General features: G+C 42.2%; 2 protein-coding genes across 2 annotated transcripts; one reads left to right on the forward strand and one right to left on the reverse strand.

The window, feature by feature from the left end:
• Window positions 1-1,522: 1,522 nt before the first annotated feature.
• On the reverse strand, window positions 1,523-7,678 carry mok (MOK protein kinase). Its single transcript, XM_086154819.1, has 12 exons — window positions 7,357-7,678; window positions 6,300-6,414; window positions 5,522-5,611; window positions 5,362-5,432; window positions 5,196-5,274; window positions 5,038-5,086; window positions 4,764-4,942; window positions 4,199-4,300; window positions 3,954-4,127; window positions 2,828-2,987; window positions 2,554-2,751; window positions 1,523-2,201 (listed from the first exon to the last, which is right to left on the reverse strand). Exons 1-12 carry the CDS (start codon window positions 7,538-7,540, stop codon window positions 2,124-2,126), a joined length of 1,479 nt encoding a protein of 492 aa, XP_086010945.1. The 5' UTR covers window positions 7,541-7,678; the 3' UTR covers window positions 1,523-2,123.
• Window positions 7,679-7,721: 43 nt separating this feature from the next.
• On the forward strand, window positions 7,722-17,662 carry nemf (nuclear export mediator factor). Its single transcript, XM_086154831.1, has 32 exons — window positions 7,722-7,894; window positions 8,041-8,109; window positions 8,435-8,537; window positions 8,664-8,789; window positions 8,876-9,024; window positions 9,113-9,180; window positions 9,271-9,360; window positions 10,262-10,335; window positions 10,428-10,498; window positions 10,585-10,660; window positions 10,778-10,918; window positions 11,579-11,787; window positions 12,001-12,174; window positions 12,262-12,325; window positions 12,408-12,496; window positions 12,887-12,990; window positions 13,074-13,136; window positions 13,254-13,366; window positions 13,593-13,650; window positions 13,758-13,816; window positions 14,095-14,215; window positions 14,318-14,594; window positions 14,674-14,713; window positions 14,810-14,859; window positions 15,090-15,228; window positions 15,455-15,532; window positions 15,615-15,809; window positions 16,120-16,155; window positions 16,278-16,384; window positions 16,460-16,503; window positions 16,589-16,668; window positions 17,110-17,662. Exons 1-32 carry the CDS (start codon window positions 7,836-7,838, stop codon window positions 17,185-17,187), a joined length of 3,204 nt encoding a protein of 1,067 aa, XP_086010957.1. The 5' UTR covers window positions 7,722-7,835; the 3' UTR covers window positions 17,188-17,662.
• The last annotated feature ends 19 nt before the right edge of the window (window positions 17,663-17,681 follow it).

Consider the following 17,681-nt stretch of genomic DNA (forward strand, 5'->3'; position numbering starts at 1 on the left):
TACTCTCCCATCGTGATACTAGAGAGTGAGGAAATCTCTTTGGGAGAATGTTTTAAACAAAGTAGCGCTGAAACCTTGCAGTGTCATTTAGCTCTTTTCTTTGACTTGCGTCTGTTTTAGTAACTTAGGCTCATGACCAGACCCTTGAACACTCTTTATTTGAATAATGCATCACAATAACAATGCAATAAAGTGCAGACTGAGTCAGTCCCGTAGGACTGAGCCCACAGCTCTGAAGAAAATGCTGCATTTAAGCCACAATGCCCCAAATCGAGGGGCTTTTAAGGAAACCTGCCAAACCACATTCTAAACGCAGCAGTGAATAAAATCATATTCGAGACTTGTTAAAGGCCCACACTGTAGTTTTTCATAAAAGCGTTATACTAGTTCACAGAATAAAAATCATTACATCAGTGTAAACTGTTCAATATTGTTACTAATCACATCTGGTGTTTCCTTAGCTGAACAAAGGAATGTGCCTTCTATTTCCATTTTCATCCCAAAGCAATGGCACGACTCAGAGGAATAATGGTGCAGCACTCACTGTGTGTTGTTACAGCGCCTGTACAGGAAGACTTTTCCTTCAACTCACTTCATCTCCAGCTGATCATTTTTCACTCACGTCTATACAGTGCCTATAGAAAGTTTTCCCCTGTATCTGAACCTTTCCTATTTTGGAGCTGCCAAAATATTTCCCTTTTTTCCTAGATGTGAAAGAACAATAAAATATTCGAAATTCAAGTACTCTTAGCCTGCTCCCATTTGTACCTAAGGTACTAAATGTGTGCCATTTTATCAACACTCATTTTGTACTAATAAAGTATCGATAAACCTTTCTACCACTACGACATACATAAATACAGGTAAATGTACTATTTTGATATATCAGATAACCGACTAGCTGTGTCTGTCTCACCAATCCTACATTCGGCGATCGATGTCAACGTTATTTATTACAAATAGATTATATTTACCGCCTCTGGAGAGGTTATGTTTTCACCCTAATGTGTCAGTTTGTCTGTCAGCAGGATCAGGAAACGCTGTCGGAATTTTTCAAATCCACTTAACAGTGAAAATAGGGCCATTTCCTCTCCCAAGTTACCATCCTGACCCACTTCAGCCTCTGAACACTGGAAGCAAAAGCCTCGATTACAAAAGTCAGCCTGCGACTAGAATGAAAATCAGTTTGTTCTTGTGTAATCCTGCTGACAGGCAGTCAAAGTGCAGAAAAATAGAAGCTCACACTTATAGAGAAGAAGGGCGCCATGGTATATGCATTATTTTGTGTTTTTCCACTGAGTTTTTAGAGGATCTTTCCCTTAATTTACAGGGTTTTTGTGTCTTTCGTGAAAGCTCTGTGGACACGGGTACAATTTTAAGATTTTTTTTTCTTGTCAAAAATGTCTGAAGAGGGTATAATAATTATCCATCTATATACATAATTGTAATCAAACCATGATTTTGTTTAATCTTTTTAGATTTTAAATCCTGTCGCTCCTGTCATTATTGAAATGGATTAACCTTTTTTTTTTCCTTTTCAACATTTGTTTATTTTAATTTCGCAGAGGTGTATCTGCACCATAGCATTAATAGATTTTCCTGTTGATAACTGTCAAGAAATCACCAATTATAAGCTTCACAGCTGGAATGATCCGTGAGATGACACCCATTTTTAAAGGCACTGTATCGTTTTCTGACTGTTTTCCTCATCAATATTAAATTTACCACAATCCACTGAACACTTCAAATTTATCTTATTGCTTTTCTTGTCAATTGGCTCAGTTTTGAGTATGACTGTTAACGGCCGTAAACGTGTTGCACCTGAAAAGGTCCAGTGACACAGAAACTAGTCTACACTCACCCACACACACACACACACACTCAGTTTAGCATAATATGACACAATTGAGCATTGAGATTACATTGGATTTCATCATGGATATTGGGGTGAAGCAGTTTGGAGTAGAAGACATTACTGCTGAAATGACAGGCTTGTGGTCTCTTTGTGGATGCATTTTCCTCTTTCACGCTACAGATATCCTGCCTGTCCAAACATGGTTAGCACTGCTCGTTCGTACTTTACGAGGCTTTTTTTTTTTTTTTTGATCAAAAGTTCTCTGTTCTCAGAAGCCTCCATGTTTCCTATCCAAAGGTGGCATGTAGAGGGTTTTGAAGGCTGCACGGTGTGATTCATCCCTGGGCTGTGGAGAGACGATACGTCTAAATGACAGATCAAGACCTTTAATCAAAGCACTTTAACAGCTCTGTGTAAACATTTGACAGATCTGTTTTTCATAAATAAGCATCAATGCGGATATCAAATGCAGCTCGAGTGTGGGAGTATGTATTCAGCACACTGAGTACTGCATAGACGATAAATACATTTCTTACTGATCTATGGATATATTCTTGTTTTCAAGTAATTTTTTTGTGTATACAGTAAACATTTTTTTCTAGGTTATCGGTTGATTTACTTATTTTTGGCAAATGTATCAATTCCATGTTAATTTGTGGCTGTTTTTTAAATTTGTATTTAAATAATGATTTGGGTACCTTGGACAACCGTGACTGGCACTTTTTCGATGCGATGGCTGGAAATGTGCCTCGCTGAGTGACGGTGAATGAGGGTGTCGTGGAGACAGGGAGGGTGATCTGCGGCCCTGGGAGGACCATGTTGAGTTTGGGCAGCTCTGCTGGGTAGTAAGGGATGTTCCGCCTGACGACTGGCTCTGCTACGTGCTTCAGATTGTGCTGAAGAGACGATAACAGTGTGTCTGTTGGTTTCCTGTCAGTTAAACGCAGGATTCAGTTTAATCCGTAGACTTACACTTGTTAAAGGAGTTTGCCTCATGTGTCTCCCCCTCAGCTGTTTGCCTAGTTTAGTTGGTCGCCAGATGAGGCCCAAGGAATTGAATGCTCCGTTTCTATCAGCTCCATCTACAATCCCAGAAACCCCCTGGAGACTCTCTGCTTTCTTCTCTGCCAGCCTGAAAAAAAGTTTTAGAGCAAATGAGGAATCAAAAAACATTTTAAGGCTGTGTCAGTCACATTCAGCTTGTTTAGAAAAAGGGTCCAAAAAGTCTAACACTGCTATGACAGTTTTGACTACAGCTCCATTGACTAATCCATAGGGTGGGTGAAAAGTTACCTTTTAGCTGTGGACAAACATTAAAGCACAATATTTTTTAGCATTTCGACCTGTTTCACATTTTTATGGAGGAAGGCAATAGACTTAATTACCACAATTTTCAACATGTATAAATAAAATACATTTTTTGGCCTAGAAACAATGACGAAAAGACAGGAGGCAGAGCTAGAGGTTGCAGAGATGAAGATGTTTGGGAGTGATGAAGATGGATAGGATCAGGAATGGATCTATCAGAGGCACATGTTAGATGTTTTGGAGAGAACGTCAGAGAAGCCAGACTGAGATAGTTTGGTCATGTACAGAGGAGGGATGGTGAATATATTGGTCGACGGATGCTGGAATTGGAGCTGCCAGGCAGGAGGCCTAGATGAAGACCAAAGAGAAGATTTATGGACCTAGTGAGAGAGAATATGAAGGTAGTTGGTGGGAGAGAGGAGGATACAGATAGTAAGGCTACATGGAGAAGGTTGATTTGCTGTGGCGACCCCTGAAGGGAAAAGCCGAAAGGAGAAGAAGAAGATAAATAAGATACATTTTCCTAGTTTTGGTGATAGGAATATTATCTACATTTTGATCTCTCACACTAAACAGATAACTTCCTACTGACATTTATTAGTCTATCGAATATACATTATTTAAAGAATGACAGGTTGAGGGACAAGTGGTAAAAAATGCCTGCCCCCCCCAAAACTCTGTCATTGAAATCCAGATTGGGTGAATCTGTTTGGAGCCTACCAATGCAAAACCTCTGGTATGATGGTGGGATTTTATCAATAACATTTAAATGTTACCTGTTTAAATGTACCTGAGTTCTCTGAAATAGGTGTGCCTCAGGGCTGTTTCAGCACTGATTCGTTCATCGTAGTCATAGGCGAGCATCTGATACAGCAGAGACAGAGCTGGGGCCGGGCAGTGTGGGACTAACCGCGAGATACCGGTTCCTTTCTTCGGGTGGAAGTTGAAATGCATCGCTCTGGATCTGTGGGACATTAAGTACCATGGAAAGTCTGTTTTCCAAGAACGACAAGCTGTACAGGCAGGAGAACCTACTGCTTGAACTTCTGGAGGACAGTGTGCTCGGGCGTCCCCAGAACATCGTGGATCTTGGCCACCTGGTCCACTTCATTGGCTCCCGGGAAGAGAGGGTTCAAGCTGAAACATGCCATAGTAACCCAATTTATACACCAGACGTTTGTGATGACGGACAAGACTGCTCAAGTCCACACCATAACACTGCGATTGTGGGTGGTACTTACTCTGTAATGACAGTAATAAGTACATTAAAATCCTTTATTGTGTCTTAAATGGTTACTCATTACAATTGGTCATTTCCTTTCTAATCTACTGTATGATTACCTTAAACATATGGGGCTGCAACGAAGATATCTAAAGATAAATTTATATTTTGCCATTTCAAATACATGTAGAAGTATCTGTCCTACTTTCACTAACAAACGCCATTCCGTATTCTCCTGCCGAGTTCTACAGCATTACATAAGATGTTTTTATCTGAATAAATAATGCACTGTTCTTCATTAGTAGCAACAAGTACCTCCTGCTATGACCACTTTGGGATACAGCGAGCATCTGAAAACTGTGACAGAGGCAGTCGTACCTCATGATTTCAAAGAAAACACAACCGGCGCTCCAAATATCCATCTTCAAGCTATAGTAGCCATCAGTGAGGAGGCACTCGGGGGCTCGATACCAGCGTGTGGAGATGTACTCTGTGTGTGGGGGCTTGGAATACACACTCCTACAGGAGCCAAAGTCTCCCAGCTTTAGAACATTTTGCTGCAAATTGTATGAAATAAAGTTTAAAATGTAGAAATACTTTAAAAAAATTGACTTACTCTCTTATCAAACCAATAAATAAATAATAATCTGACTTTGATGAGGATGTTCTCTGGCTTAACGTCTCTGTGGAAGATTCCGCATCTGCAAAATTGACAAAAAAGATATTGCAGTTTGGTGACATCTGACATTTAGTGATATCCCAGCCCAGCTTGACAATTTGGCATTTTGTATGACTTCTTTCCAGAGCTACCTGTGCATATGTTCAAGGGACTTGCACAGCTGATACATGTAGAGCTTCACTGTCTGGTCGGGCAGTGGAGTCTGTCTTCCTGCAGGGCAGAAAAACGACGCCGGTCAAAACTTAAAACAAATAGCTGATGTTTATCGTGATCTCTTATGCCTTCAGGCTTACAGACCTCTTATGAATTCGTATATGTTCATCTCCATCAGCTCAAAAATCAAAGACACAGTCCCAGTTTCTTTGTCGCTGAAACAAGAGATCAGATGAAAAATGTAATTTCAAGGCACCCTGGAGCACTCCAGTGCCTCCACATGAGAAAATACTTGGCAACTCACTAAATTAACTCATGAAGCTGGATGATATTTGCATGTGGACTGAGTCTCTTCATGGCCTGGACCTCCCGCAGGTTGTTGGCCTGTTCCAGACTAGGCAATGCAGAGTAGAGGAAGTGTAATGAGACAAGGGTGTAGATATCAATTGACCAAGCTTTATTTGTAGCGTTTTTAAAAATGACCCATCAAAAACTGCAAATCTACCCACCATGTCTGAAATAAATCAATCAATATATTAGATTAATCACAAATGTCTGAATGGGGACACTGGGACAACAGCAAGTGACAGCGAAATATCCAATATTGAATTCATGTCTCTGATGTTAAAATGGATGTAAAGATTATGTTGTTACAGATGACTCAATATTGTTGTGTGTTGAAATCAGTTCAATATAAAATAATACAAATTCACCTCAAACATTGATGGAGACAGATATAATGTGATCAATAAATCAGTAGCATTTTTTTTAGGAATGCTGAATTTTCAACATTACTTGTTTAAAAATATTAAAAAAAATATCCGTAATTTTTTCCGGAATCAGATTTTTGAAACGGATAAATCGGTGTCAGGGTTGTAGTTGTTTCAATTAATGGACAAAGGTAAGTGGCGCAAAATTAGAAACTAGTGGGTGACTGACCGGAACCTAAGTCTCCTTGTTGAATGCTGATCAAAGGTCACAGCCGGTCGACACTCAATATGCCCATGAAGGCCAGGTAAGTGTCGAGCGGCTGCGTCGGGTTTCCAGCGAGTAAAACAGGTCTGAAAGGGCAAACACATCACCTGTTGATCGTCTGCTTCATGGTTTTGCAGGCGTAGAATCTCCCATCTCTTACGCTCTGTGTTTTCAACACCTCAGAGAATGTGCCCTCCCCGATTTTCTTGATTATTTTGTAGCCTGAAATGAAACCAATCACATTGGGTACCCTGATAAAAAAGGGAGGGGAACATATTAATCCATTATTTTTTTTTTGAGAAATCCCATCACTTTAAAGTGAGAAAACAGTACTCATAGCCTCTTTTACAGAACTGGATCTAGAATGGAGAGTTACTACATGCACATACTCACAATATTGACAACGAATTTTGTGTATTTTCACATATTGTAAAACTAACTATTTTTATTATTTTCTTATTATGTATTTATTATTGTATAGTTTTAGATTTGCCAGTATAGAAACTGGTGAGTTAAAATTAAATTTGGCCTCACTTTCCAGCATAAAGTAACGGCAACACACATTTATAATAAGCGTTACACAACTTCACTTGTATGAAAATAAAGGTATTTTTGGTCAAATTAGAGCAAACTGGCACGCTAAAAAAAACCGCGAGGGCAGAAAGACCGGGCAAATCTCAAGAGGGAGGGAAACCTCAGGAGTGTGAGCCCGCTTGCCATGTCTGTCATCGCCGCTAAGCCAGCCCACAACTTACGGTGCATGTCTCTAAATCACCGAACAACGGTCGGTTATCCAAAAAGCACATTTCTGTGCGGGATTCCAACATGAGAGTCCGGCCAGAATGGCTTTTCACCCTATCGGTTTGTCTGTAAAAAAAATAAAAAAATAAAAATAAAATAAATAAAAACACGAAGCGCGTCCTTTGCTAGCTTGTCTCCGCTAGCTAGCCGTGTTAGCTGACCGTCGCCTTGGTAACGGAGAACGCCTTCGCCCTCCGCTCTGACCCGAGGAGGAGGCTGGGAACTCCGGCTGCGTGTGCTGAGTTCACGCCGGCATCACGCACAGCCGGGTTCGGGGGCGTGGAATGAACATGCTCTGGCGTGGGGGGGGGGGAAAGTACCGGGCGTTATAGCCGCAGGCCCGGATAGGTTTTCCCTTCTTACCTTTCTTCCAGAGATGGTTGTTAACCGTCAGCTCGCGGGTCCTGTCGTGAGTCGGTGGATTGTTGTTGTGCGCGTCCACGACGCTCCCCCAGTTGTGCCAGTCGGTGTCAGGGGGTGTTTTGCATGCATTTCGAAGGGTCGCCCTGTTCTTAACGCCTCGGAGCCAATTCGAGTAGTGCATCATGAGTGCACATTTACGCCAAATGAGATCGGGGGCGGACAAGTGCCCGCCGTGTTTTCACGTCATGCCGAGGCGATACAGATGCCGCGTATCACCTTCACAATCAATGCGCTCCACTCCACTGGGGGAGCAAAAAAAAGGCGAATCACAGCACTTTTGCCCCCACGTCAGCTTCCGTACAGCTGCCGCTTGTGCGCATGCGCTCCCGTCGCCTGCATGTTTTCCTCTGGCCGGTGTCACTCAAGAAATGCAATTTCTTATTTTTGACGTTCTTATTGTAACTAAGTGCTAAGTGACAATGAAAACAAGATTCACTACAGTGGATATCCGGGCAGTTATTGCCGAGATCAATGCCAAGTAGGTGTAACCTGTTTTTTTAAACTCTCAGTCTCTGTGCTAAGTAAGCATTAAACTTAGCTACATCTGGCCTTTGCAGTCCCGTCTAATGTGGATTTGTTGACAGAAGTTCACCTTTCTTTCGTGTTTGTTGTCTTCATTCACAGCTACATTGGTATGAGAGTGAACAACGTGTATGACATTGACAATAAGACGTATCTCATCCGGCTGCAAAAGTAAGGAAAGCTCTGTAAACTTGAAATCGTCATCCTCTGATCATGTAAAACGAAATGAGTTCGATTATTGGAAATGTAGAATCACCCATCAGACTGTTTAAACAGACTTAGATCAATGCTTAAACGCCGCTAAATGATTTAAACCAGTCCAGGATCAGTCTCATCATATTGGAAACAGTAAAATGAATGTGTTGTATGTCAGGTTTTAAAGATATATGCATTGCATTTCCCCACATTAGCCAATTGATAAAATGTATCGCTAAGTAATCCCATTACTGAATCTACTTGTACTTGTGTGTAACTGAGTTTAATTCCCGTGTCTCAGGCCTGAGAGCAAAGCTGTTCTCCTGATTGAATCTGGGACCCGTATTCACTCCACAGACTTTGAATGGCCAAAGAATATGATGCCTTCGGGCTTTGCGATGAAAGTAAGGATATTTGGTGGTTATTATCTGAGATTTAGATTGTTATTTATTGTATCATTTATATGATAACAAATCTGTTTTGCACCCATTCAGAATTAAAAGCTACTTATATCCGTATATTTATCTTAGTGTCGAAAACACTTGAAGACACGACGGCTGACCCAGATTAAGCAGCTCGGGATGGACAGAATTGTTGACATCCAGTTTGGCTCGGACGAGGCTGCGTACCATCTGATTGTCGAACTTTATGACAGGGTAAAAATACATTGTGTCACCAACATCATATTAATGCTCGCTGCAGGGGTCTGTGCATGCACTGATCTGTCCGTATCCACATCCAGGGAAATGTGATTCTTGCAGACCACGAGTACATGATACTGAACCTGCTGCGTTTTCGCACAGATGAGGTAGAGGATGTTAAGATCGCCGTTAGAGAGCGTTATCACGTGGAGAACGCCCGACCCGCCGAGCCTCTCATCAGTTTAGATCGGTATCCTTGTCTTAATATATTTTGTATGTTATTAAATAAGTCGTTATGACTGTATTCGTAGAAGCTAATTCTGTTTTTTTTTTTATAGGCTAAATGAAATCCTAAGCAGTGCGCCGAATGGAGAGCAAGTAAAAAGGGTGCTGAACCCTCACCTTCGTAAGGAGCCAGATAGCAAGTGATATGTTTGGGAAACGTTTTGCCAGGCTGTCTGAACTGTGCTCTACATCCCTTTTCAACTAATTGCAGCTTATGGAGCCACTCTGATAGAGCACTGTTTGATGGAAGCTGGACTACCAGGCTCGGTCAAAGTTGACAGCCACATTGATGCTTCCCAAGGTAAAGTAAAGGTGTGCATACAGCATGCATTCAGCATCTCTTCTTGTCCATTGCTACTCATGTATGAGTATAGGAAGTGCTTATAAGAGTATGGGAAGGGTTAATAAGAGTGTGAGGAGGCTAATAAAGCTTTAAAATATATATAAATTATAAAATGAAAATATGGTTGCAGATGCTCGTTTATCGTGGCTGGCTCTGGAATGTAACCCCCGTGAGGGACTGATTGTATTTGTGAATGCATGCGTGCGTGCATGGGTGTGTGTGTGTGTGTGTGTTTATAACAGAGTCAAAAGATTTAGCACAGATTCAAAATGTCTACATTACTCCTCCTAGAGTGTTGAAGTGTTGTTGAGCAAGACACTGAACCCCTAACTGCTCCCCTGGTGCTGATGGACGGCAGCCATGGCTCATGGCTCATCCATGATGGGTTCATTGCAGAGAACAAATTTCCCTATGAGGGATTAATAAAGGATACATTATTAAAAGGATGAATAACCCCACAACTCCAAAACAACACATTTTCAACATCTTCCATCTCTAGTATAGTTATTTGCAGCAAAGGTATTTGTTGTATTTTTGAAAGATCACATTACATTACATTACAGTCATTTAGCAGACGCTTTTATCCAAAGCGACTTACAAAAAAAATACAATGACGTTAATGTTTATTATATATTATATATATCTAATATTATATACTCACACACACACACGCACATATATATATATACACACACACACACACATATATATATATATATATGTATGTGTATATATATATATATAAATATATATATATATATATATATATATAAATAAATAATATTATATCATATTATAATATACATACATATATATATATACATTGATCACAATATTGCTGTTCTGGTTTTGTTGTCAGTTGCACCTAAAATCCATGAAGCCCTGCAGATGGCGGAGTCATACATGGAGAAGACGGAGAACTTTCAGGGCAAAGTACGTCGTTTTCCTCCGGAGGTGGAAACACAACTTTTGGTCCCCAAACGAGATTTCCCACATCACCAAATTGTGCTTTGTGTTCTCTGAAGGGTTTCATCATTCAGAAGACCGAGAAGAAGCCAAGCTTAACTCCTGGGAAACCTAGTGAGGATCTGCTCACGTGTGTTTCATTTCCTAAAAGTACAGTTTGTCTACTTGGTGACTAATAACTTCTGACTGACATTTCTTGATGATGTCTGCTTACAGTTACGATGAATTCCATCCCTTCCTCTTCGCCCAGCATTTAAAAAGCCCCTACTTGGAGTTTGATTCTTTCGACAAGGTCATTACTGCTATCAGTGGTTTTGTCTTTTATTTAGTTTGTGTGACAAACATCTTTGTGTGACAAAGATGCTTTTATTTCCTTCATTTATGGTGAAATGCCTTTCACATGTCACAGGCAGTGGATGAATTCTTCTCCAAGATGGAGAGTCAGAAGATTGACATGAAAGCCTTGCAGCAGGAGAAGCAGGCCTTAAAGAAGCTAGAGAACGTCAGGCGGGACCATGAGCAGAGGCTAGAGGCCTTGCATCAAGTTCAGGTCGGCAGCTCTGGTTACTGGCTGGTTCCATGACTGGCTGGTCATTGAAAATAGATAGGAAAATGTGATCTTGGATGGGAAGATGGATGAATATTGGCTAAATAATTGGCAGCTATATACCTGGATATTTTGGGAGAAATCACTTTAAAATGTCTAGGAAAGTTTTATTATGAGAGCCAAATCATTCTGTCCCTACCTACTGAAATTCTATCCTCAGATGTCCACTGTGCCCTCTAAGCCACGCATTTGTGCAACCGCCTAGTGCTCAAGCGTTCTCCGCGCACAGCAAATCTATGCTGCGAACAAAATAAAATCCAAGCTGAACTGTGAATAAAATAAATGTGTTTAATTTTTTTAAAGTTCAGCTCTGTTTTGCACAGAGAACGCTGGAGCAGTGCGCGATTGCGCAAACGCGCGGCTTAGAGGGAACAGTGCAGATTTCCATATTCTAAAAGTTCACAGAAGCCCATTGAAGGTGTTCAACTCCATTTAAAAGCTGCTTTCGATTGATTCAAGCAAAATTTGAATTAATCTCCTCTTTCTCCCCACATAAAGTTTCTGAAACTTTATTTATATATCGAAGCAGACAAATATCGAAAGAGCGACATTCGATCCACGCTTGCCGACGCATTCTTAGCAGGTGTTCTTCTCTGGTTGCAGGAGGTGGACAGACTGAAGGGGGAGCTGGTGGAGATGAACCTGCCGGTGGTAGAGAGGGCGTTGCAGGTCGTCCGCAGCGCTCTGGCCAACCAGGTGGACTGGACTGAGATCGGCATCATCGTCAAAGAAGCACAAGCTGCTGGAGACCCTGTGGCCTGTGCCATCAAGGAGCTGAAGCTCCAAACCAACCACATCACCATGCTATTAAAGTGAGAACGTCTCTTATGCAGAAGGGCCCACGTCCGGTTTTGTGCCACATATAATATCTTTCACAAGTTCATTTTCATTTTGCAAAAGAGTTGTACTTGATGTACAACTTTTCAACAGAAGAATTATACTATGCTATAGTTCTTTCATCCATGCCAATTTATTATTAAGTGTTGGGATCAGATGGAGGAATAACAGGGACTCTTTCTTCCAAGGAATCCCTACATTTCTGAAGAAGACCTGGAAGAGGAGGAGAGAGCAGAGGCTCCAGAGGACAAGGGGAAGAAAAGGAAAAACAAAGACAAAGGACAGAACAAGAAGCCTCAAAGGAACAAACCCGTGTTGGTGGATGTAGATCTCAGCTTATCTGCTTATGCTAATGCAAAAAAGTAGGTGTACTTGGATGATTCCATGCGTAAAACTTGAGTATTATGTAAGGGTGGGATCAATTTTAAAGTGGATATTTTGTATTTGAGGTATTACGACTGCAAACGTAGTGCTGAAAAGAAGGAGCAGAAAACCATCGAAGCAGCCGGGAAGGTAAGGTTTAATTTAATACGTTATAACGTCAGGCCAGAAAATAAATGAAATAGCTCACGTCTGGACGTCCATGTCGTTCCAGGCCATGAAGTCTGCCGAGAAGAAAACACAGCAAACTCTGAAAGAAGTCCAGACGGTGACGACCATTCAGAAGGCCAGGAAGGTCTACTGGTAGGACCCTTTCCAAATGCTGCAGAGGGTTGTCACCTTATGCAGAAGTTAAAAAAGGGCCACATAGTTTGTCCCATCGCACCGGATTCATTTGCATCCATGGGTCTTCGATGGTAGAAAACTAAGAACTCAAAGTTCTTGGAAATTATCTTTCCCAAGAATGGAAATGAGGATTACTAAAGGAAATTGGATCACTTTGTTCCATATGGCAATCTCTGTGGAGTTTTTGCTCCAACTGCTGACTGTGCAACCAGTGGAAAAACACAGGGGATTTGAAAACATGGAGAAAAACAACAAATAACGGGGCTCCCAACAGGCTCAGGGGGCCTGCTGGCATTCGTCCCCGTTTGATTCTTTCGTGGCTCTTGAACGTCTGCTCCCTCCCGGCAGGTTTGAGAAGTTCTTGTGGTTCATCAGCTCGGAGAATTACCTCATAATCGCAGGGCGTGACCAGCAGCAAAACGAGATGATCGTCAAACGCTACCTCCGGGCAGGTAACCATAAACACTTGAGTCACTGCAAGAAGAGCTGTTTTTCCAAACTGGGCTGTTTGATTTTGTTGTTCGCTCTTTATCAGGCGACGTCTACGTACACGCTGACCTCCATGGAGCTACGAGCTGCGTCATCAAAAATCCCTCAGGTAAATGTGCACCCGTGGTCTTACTCCCCCTCCTGCTCCTCCACTGTTGACGCCGCTCTCCTCAATTTGCAATGGCGCTCTTTGTTCATTAGATTTCTTTTTCTCTTTTTGTTGCAGGAACTCCCATCCCTCCTCGCACCCTGACAGAAGCCGGTACCATGGCTGTGTGCTACAGCGCAGCATGGGACGCCAAGATCATCACCAGCGCTTGGTGGGTCCACCATCATCAGGTGGGTCAAGGGTGTCAAAAAGGCATAAAGTATTCATTTTTGAATAAGTTTTAATGATTAACAGTTATTTAAATGATTCTTTACTATAATGGAAAGAGCAAATAATTATCCCTATTAACAAAAAAGATGAATATTGCCAGTTTTGCAACAAGAAAACAACCCACTTTGCAAAATACCTTAAGCACTGGTACGTTTGTATTTGCTCAACTGTGGTGTTGTCCTTCAGGTGTCCAAGACAGCGCCCACCGGAGAATATCTGACCACTGGCAGCTTCATGATCAGAGGTGGGAAGTTCCAGAATGAAGCCGTTTAATCGGACATTTGTTATCCTCAAAAACGAAATGTAAGATGTGCTGCCGGCATCACCTTTGATATTTTTTTTTCTTTTCAGGAAAGAAAAACTTTCTGCCACCTTCTTACTTGATTATGGGGTTTGGCTTCCTCTTTAAGGTAATAATGACTGTTGTGCATTTCATTGATTTAAATTCATAATCACAATATCTATATCCAGGCCCAGATCAATGTTTGATCAAGATCTTGGTTTGTCTATTTTTTTTCCAACTGTTTTTTAATTTGCTGATTAATTTTTTTTCAAATATTCTGCGACCTCAGAAAGACTTAAGCTAATGACCCTACAAAATGTCAGAAAATGGCAGATTTACATGTTGATGACAAAAAAAAAAAAGGTTTTCTGAATTTCTCACAACGTCGCGGTTTCTTGCGTGCAGGTGGATGAGCAGTGTGTGTTTCGGCACAGAGGGGAGCGCAAGCTGAAGACGGTGGAAGAAGACATGGAAGAGGTCACATCCAGGACGGCTGAGCTGCTAGAGGAGGGGGAGGAGTTATTAGGTAGCACTCTGACAGACTGACTTACAATTATGTACTTACAGACTTCACTGATTGTTCTGTAAAATTATAGACCCTTCGCAACCCATTTGTTGGTGTGTGCAGGCGAGGACAGCAGTAACGAAGATCCGGCTGAGGAAAGAGCAGGAGAGGATGAAGAGAGCGAGGTGGCCACAAAACCGGAGACAGGCGACGGCACAAACACTGAGGGCGGTGTTCCCCAGGACGCGGCACCGGATGCAGATGGGACGCTGTCTGAGCCAAGCGACATGCAGCCGGAGGGAGATGAGAGCGGGGAGGATAAGGAGATGAAGAGCGAAGGGAGCGAGGAGTTCAGCTTTCCAGATACAACCATCTCGCTCACTCATTTGCAGCCTAGCAGGTAAAGCTAACGAGGGAATGAACGGATTGTAGTTTCAGTGTACTGGATTTCATTCGGTGCGTCATCTGCGTTCTCCTAGGAGCTCTCAGAACCACGGCTTCAAAAAGGAAGTGACCCAGGTAACCAACTCTAGACGCAGACATCCGCTCAGAATGTTCTAGCCAAGTCACTTCAGTGATTTCAATTGATCGCTCTCTCCCTCTCTGGCTTTCCAGGGTGAAACAGAAGCTCAGGGGAAGAAACACATGACAGCCAAGCAAAGACGGTGAGTGAATGAATGAATGAATGAATGAATGAATAGCCCTTCACCACAGCTTTGGGATGGACACATTGCTCCTTTCCGCTCTTCCGAGATATTCTCTGCAACACGGACCGTCTGTTTAATTTCGGGTTTGACACACAATGTCATGAAGAAAGAAAGGGGTGAAGCTCAAGTTATCAGTTATCTCCGGGGTCCCTTTTTTTCAGTTAATTCATCACATCTTTGCTTTCCAGGGAGGAGAAGAAGAAGAAGCAGAAACAAGAAGGTTGCGACACAGAGAACCCAGATGTCACATGCGTGGGATCAACAGCCAGTCATGGATCCAAAACCGGCGGCATCGCCTCCCAGCCGCCACTGAAACGTGGTCAGAAGGTAAAGACGTCAAACCCCGGGTCTTTGTTTGTGTCTTTGTGTTAAAGACAGGGCTTTGCCTTGTGTCCACCTTGCGTCCTGATTTTGATTCTATAAACCTCTGGATGGACCAGAGCCTCCCCCTCTTAACCCACCTAAACCTGTTTCAGGACACCGAGTCTGCCAGGGTGTGAGCAACTCTGTGATGGATGATTCTCAACATGTTTTTCGCTTTTCCTGTTAACAGAACAAACTGAAGAAGATTAAGGAGAAATACAAAGACCAGGATGAGGAGGACAGGGAGCTCATGATGCAGCTGCTTGGGGTGAGGACTTTTTCACTGCCCGGTGATCATTTGTTCATCGCTGAGATCGATCACACCAGCTTGAAATGTCTTTTCTCCTCAGTCAAGTGGCACCGGTAAGGAGGAGAAGGATAAAGGGAAGAAGGGGAAGAAGGGGAAGGGGAAAGAAGAGTCTTTCAGGAAACCCGCCGCCCAGAAACCTCCCCAGAAGCCTCATAACGTGGAGATGACGACAAAGACGCAAGTGCAGGCGGGAGGAGAGGCTGAGGAGGGCGTTCCCACTGAGCAAGAGGAGAAGGTAGAGTCATTTTCCTCTCTCTCTCTCTCTCTCTCTCTCTCTCTCTCTCTCTCTCTCTCTCTCTCTCTCTCTCTCTCTCTCTCTCTCTCTCTCTCTCTCTCTCTCTCTCTCTCTCTCTATATATATATATATATATATATATATATATATATACACACACACACACACACACACACACACACACACACAAAATCCCAAGGAAATTGATTTCATGGCAGCCAGGTGCATTATCACATGATAAGGGTAGGGATATATATATATGTATATATATATATATTAAAGGAACGCTTTTTTTGCATCATTGTTTCAGGAGGATGATGTGGACCCAGACAACCCAGGGCCAGAGGTGCGTTTCTCATTTCAAATGCTTTATTGCAAATAAATAAAAAAGTCATTGACCCCGTGATTGGATCAATTCTTGGTCATTTAAATGGATTTATCATTCTGAGATCTGGCTTTGTGTGTCAGGAAGCAGAGACTCTGCTCACCTCCTTGACCGGCCAGCCCCATCCTGAAGACGTGCTGCTGTTTGCGGTGCCGGTGTGCGCTCCGTACACATCCCTCTCCACCTTCAAGTAGGTGCATCTGACAAGTCACTTTTTTCAGCAGAGCGCATGAGGAAAGGTCACAAGTTGTTTGTCTGCCAACAGACACAAGGTGAAGCTGACACCAGGCACGCAAAAGAAAGGCAAAGGTAAGGAATAATCAGAGCGCAGAAAACCTTTGTTTTGAGGTTTGTGCTCTGAACGGACAGTGACGACAGCCTCTCTGCCCTACAGCCGCTCGTACGGCTGTTTTTAGCTTCTTGAAAGCCAAGGAGACGTCAACACGGGAAAAGGACTTGCTCCGCAGTGTCAAGGTAACTGCTTCTATTCTGTAAGCTCAAGTTAATCACAAAGATGAAATGATCAAAGTAGAATTGAAAATTGCAATCTCTGACTTCCTTTCCCGCTAACACCTGATTTAATGAATCGTAATGTTGGGGGGTGGTTCTAAACAAATGCACACATTCCTGCTGCAAGTTTTTTAGAGCAGCAGCCATCTACTATGCAATGTTCTGCACGTTTGGTTTAAGGAACCTGTTCTAAATGGTTCTGAAATATCATCTATATAATACTGCTATGTTTCCCCGTTTGTTGTGGACCATATCCATCTTAGTGTAAAACTCAAGACACCCATGTGTTGCTCTGTGTGAGAAATTACAAAATTATCAACTCAGAACATTTTGTCAAAGGAACCCAATCATTTGGTGGTTATGACTTAATGGCTGCTGAAACCCTCTTGTCACCTTGTGCTGCAGGACACAGATTTATCCAGAAACATACCGGGAAAAGTCAAAGTGTCCGCTCCCAACCTGCTCGCAGCGAAGAAGAAATGAGTGTGGGCGCAGATGCTCCATCCGCTCAGGAGTGTGTGTGACTCAGATCCTCAGTAAGGTCTGTGTACATTTAGTCATTCAGATTTCTTTTTAGTAAAGACTGTTAAATAGCAAGTGAGGGCATTTGGTTTTCTTATTTTTCAGACAAGTGGTCAAAATGGGGAGAGTTAAAATTCTTGTAAGAATTCTCACGTCACGACCATCCGGTCATAGAACATGAAAAAAAATGCCTTTTTGTTGTTAATGTGTATTCAATTCATTATGTTAACTAAAAAGGAATCTGAAAATGCAACTGGCTTTTAGACTACGGATGCTGGGTAAAAAAAAAACCAACGCATTTTCTATTTAAGCAAATAGCCCTTCCTAAAGGCATTTGCCCATCAGTCTGGGACGTGTGCCCTGTTTTGAAGAGGTTTTATGTTTATGATGGATTGTAAATGTTGACCAAAAGTTTGTTGTGAAATAAACAAACTAATATTGAATGACTGAACACA

Source organism: Fistularia commersonii, chromosome 1, assembly GCF_037954325.1.
Source record: "Fistularia commersonii isolate RoL2024-O1a breed Wild chromosome 1, RoL_Fcom_v1.0, whole genome shotgun sequence".
NCBI classification, from domain to species: Eukaryota; Metazoa; Chordata; class Actinopteri; order Syngnathiformes; family Fistulariidae; genus Fistularia; species Fistularia commersonii.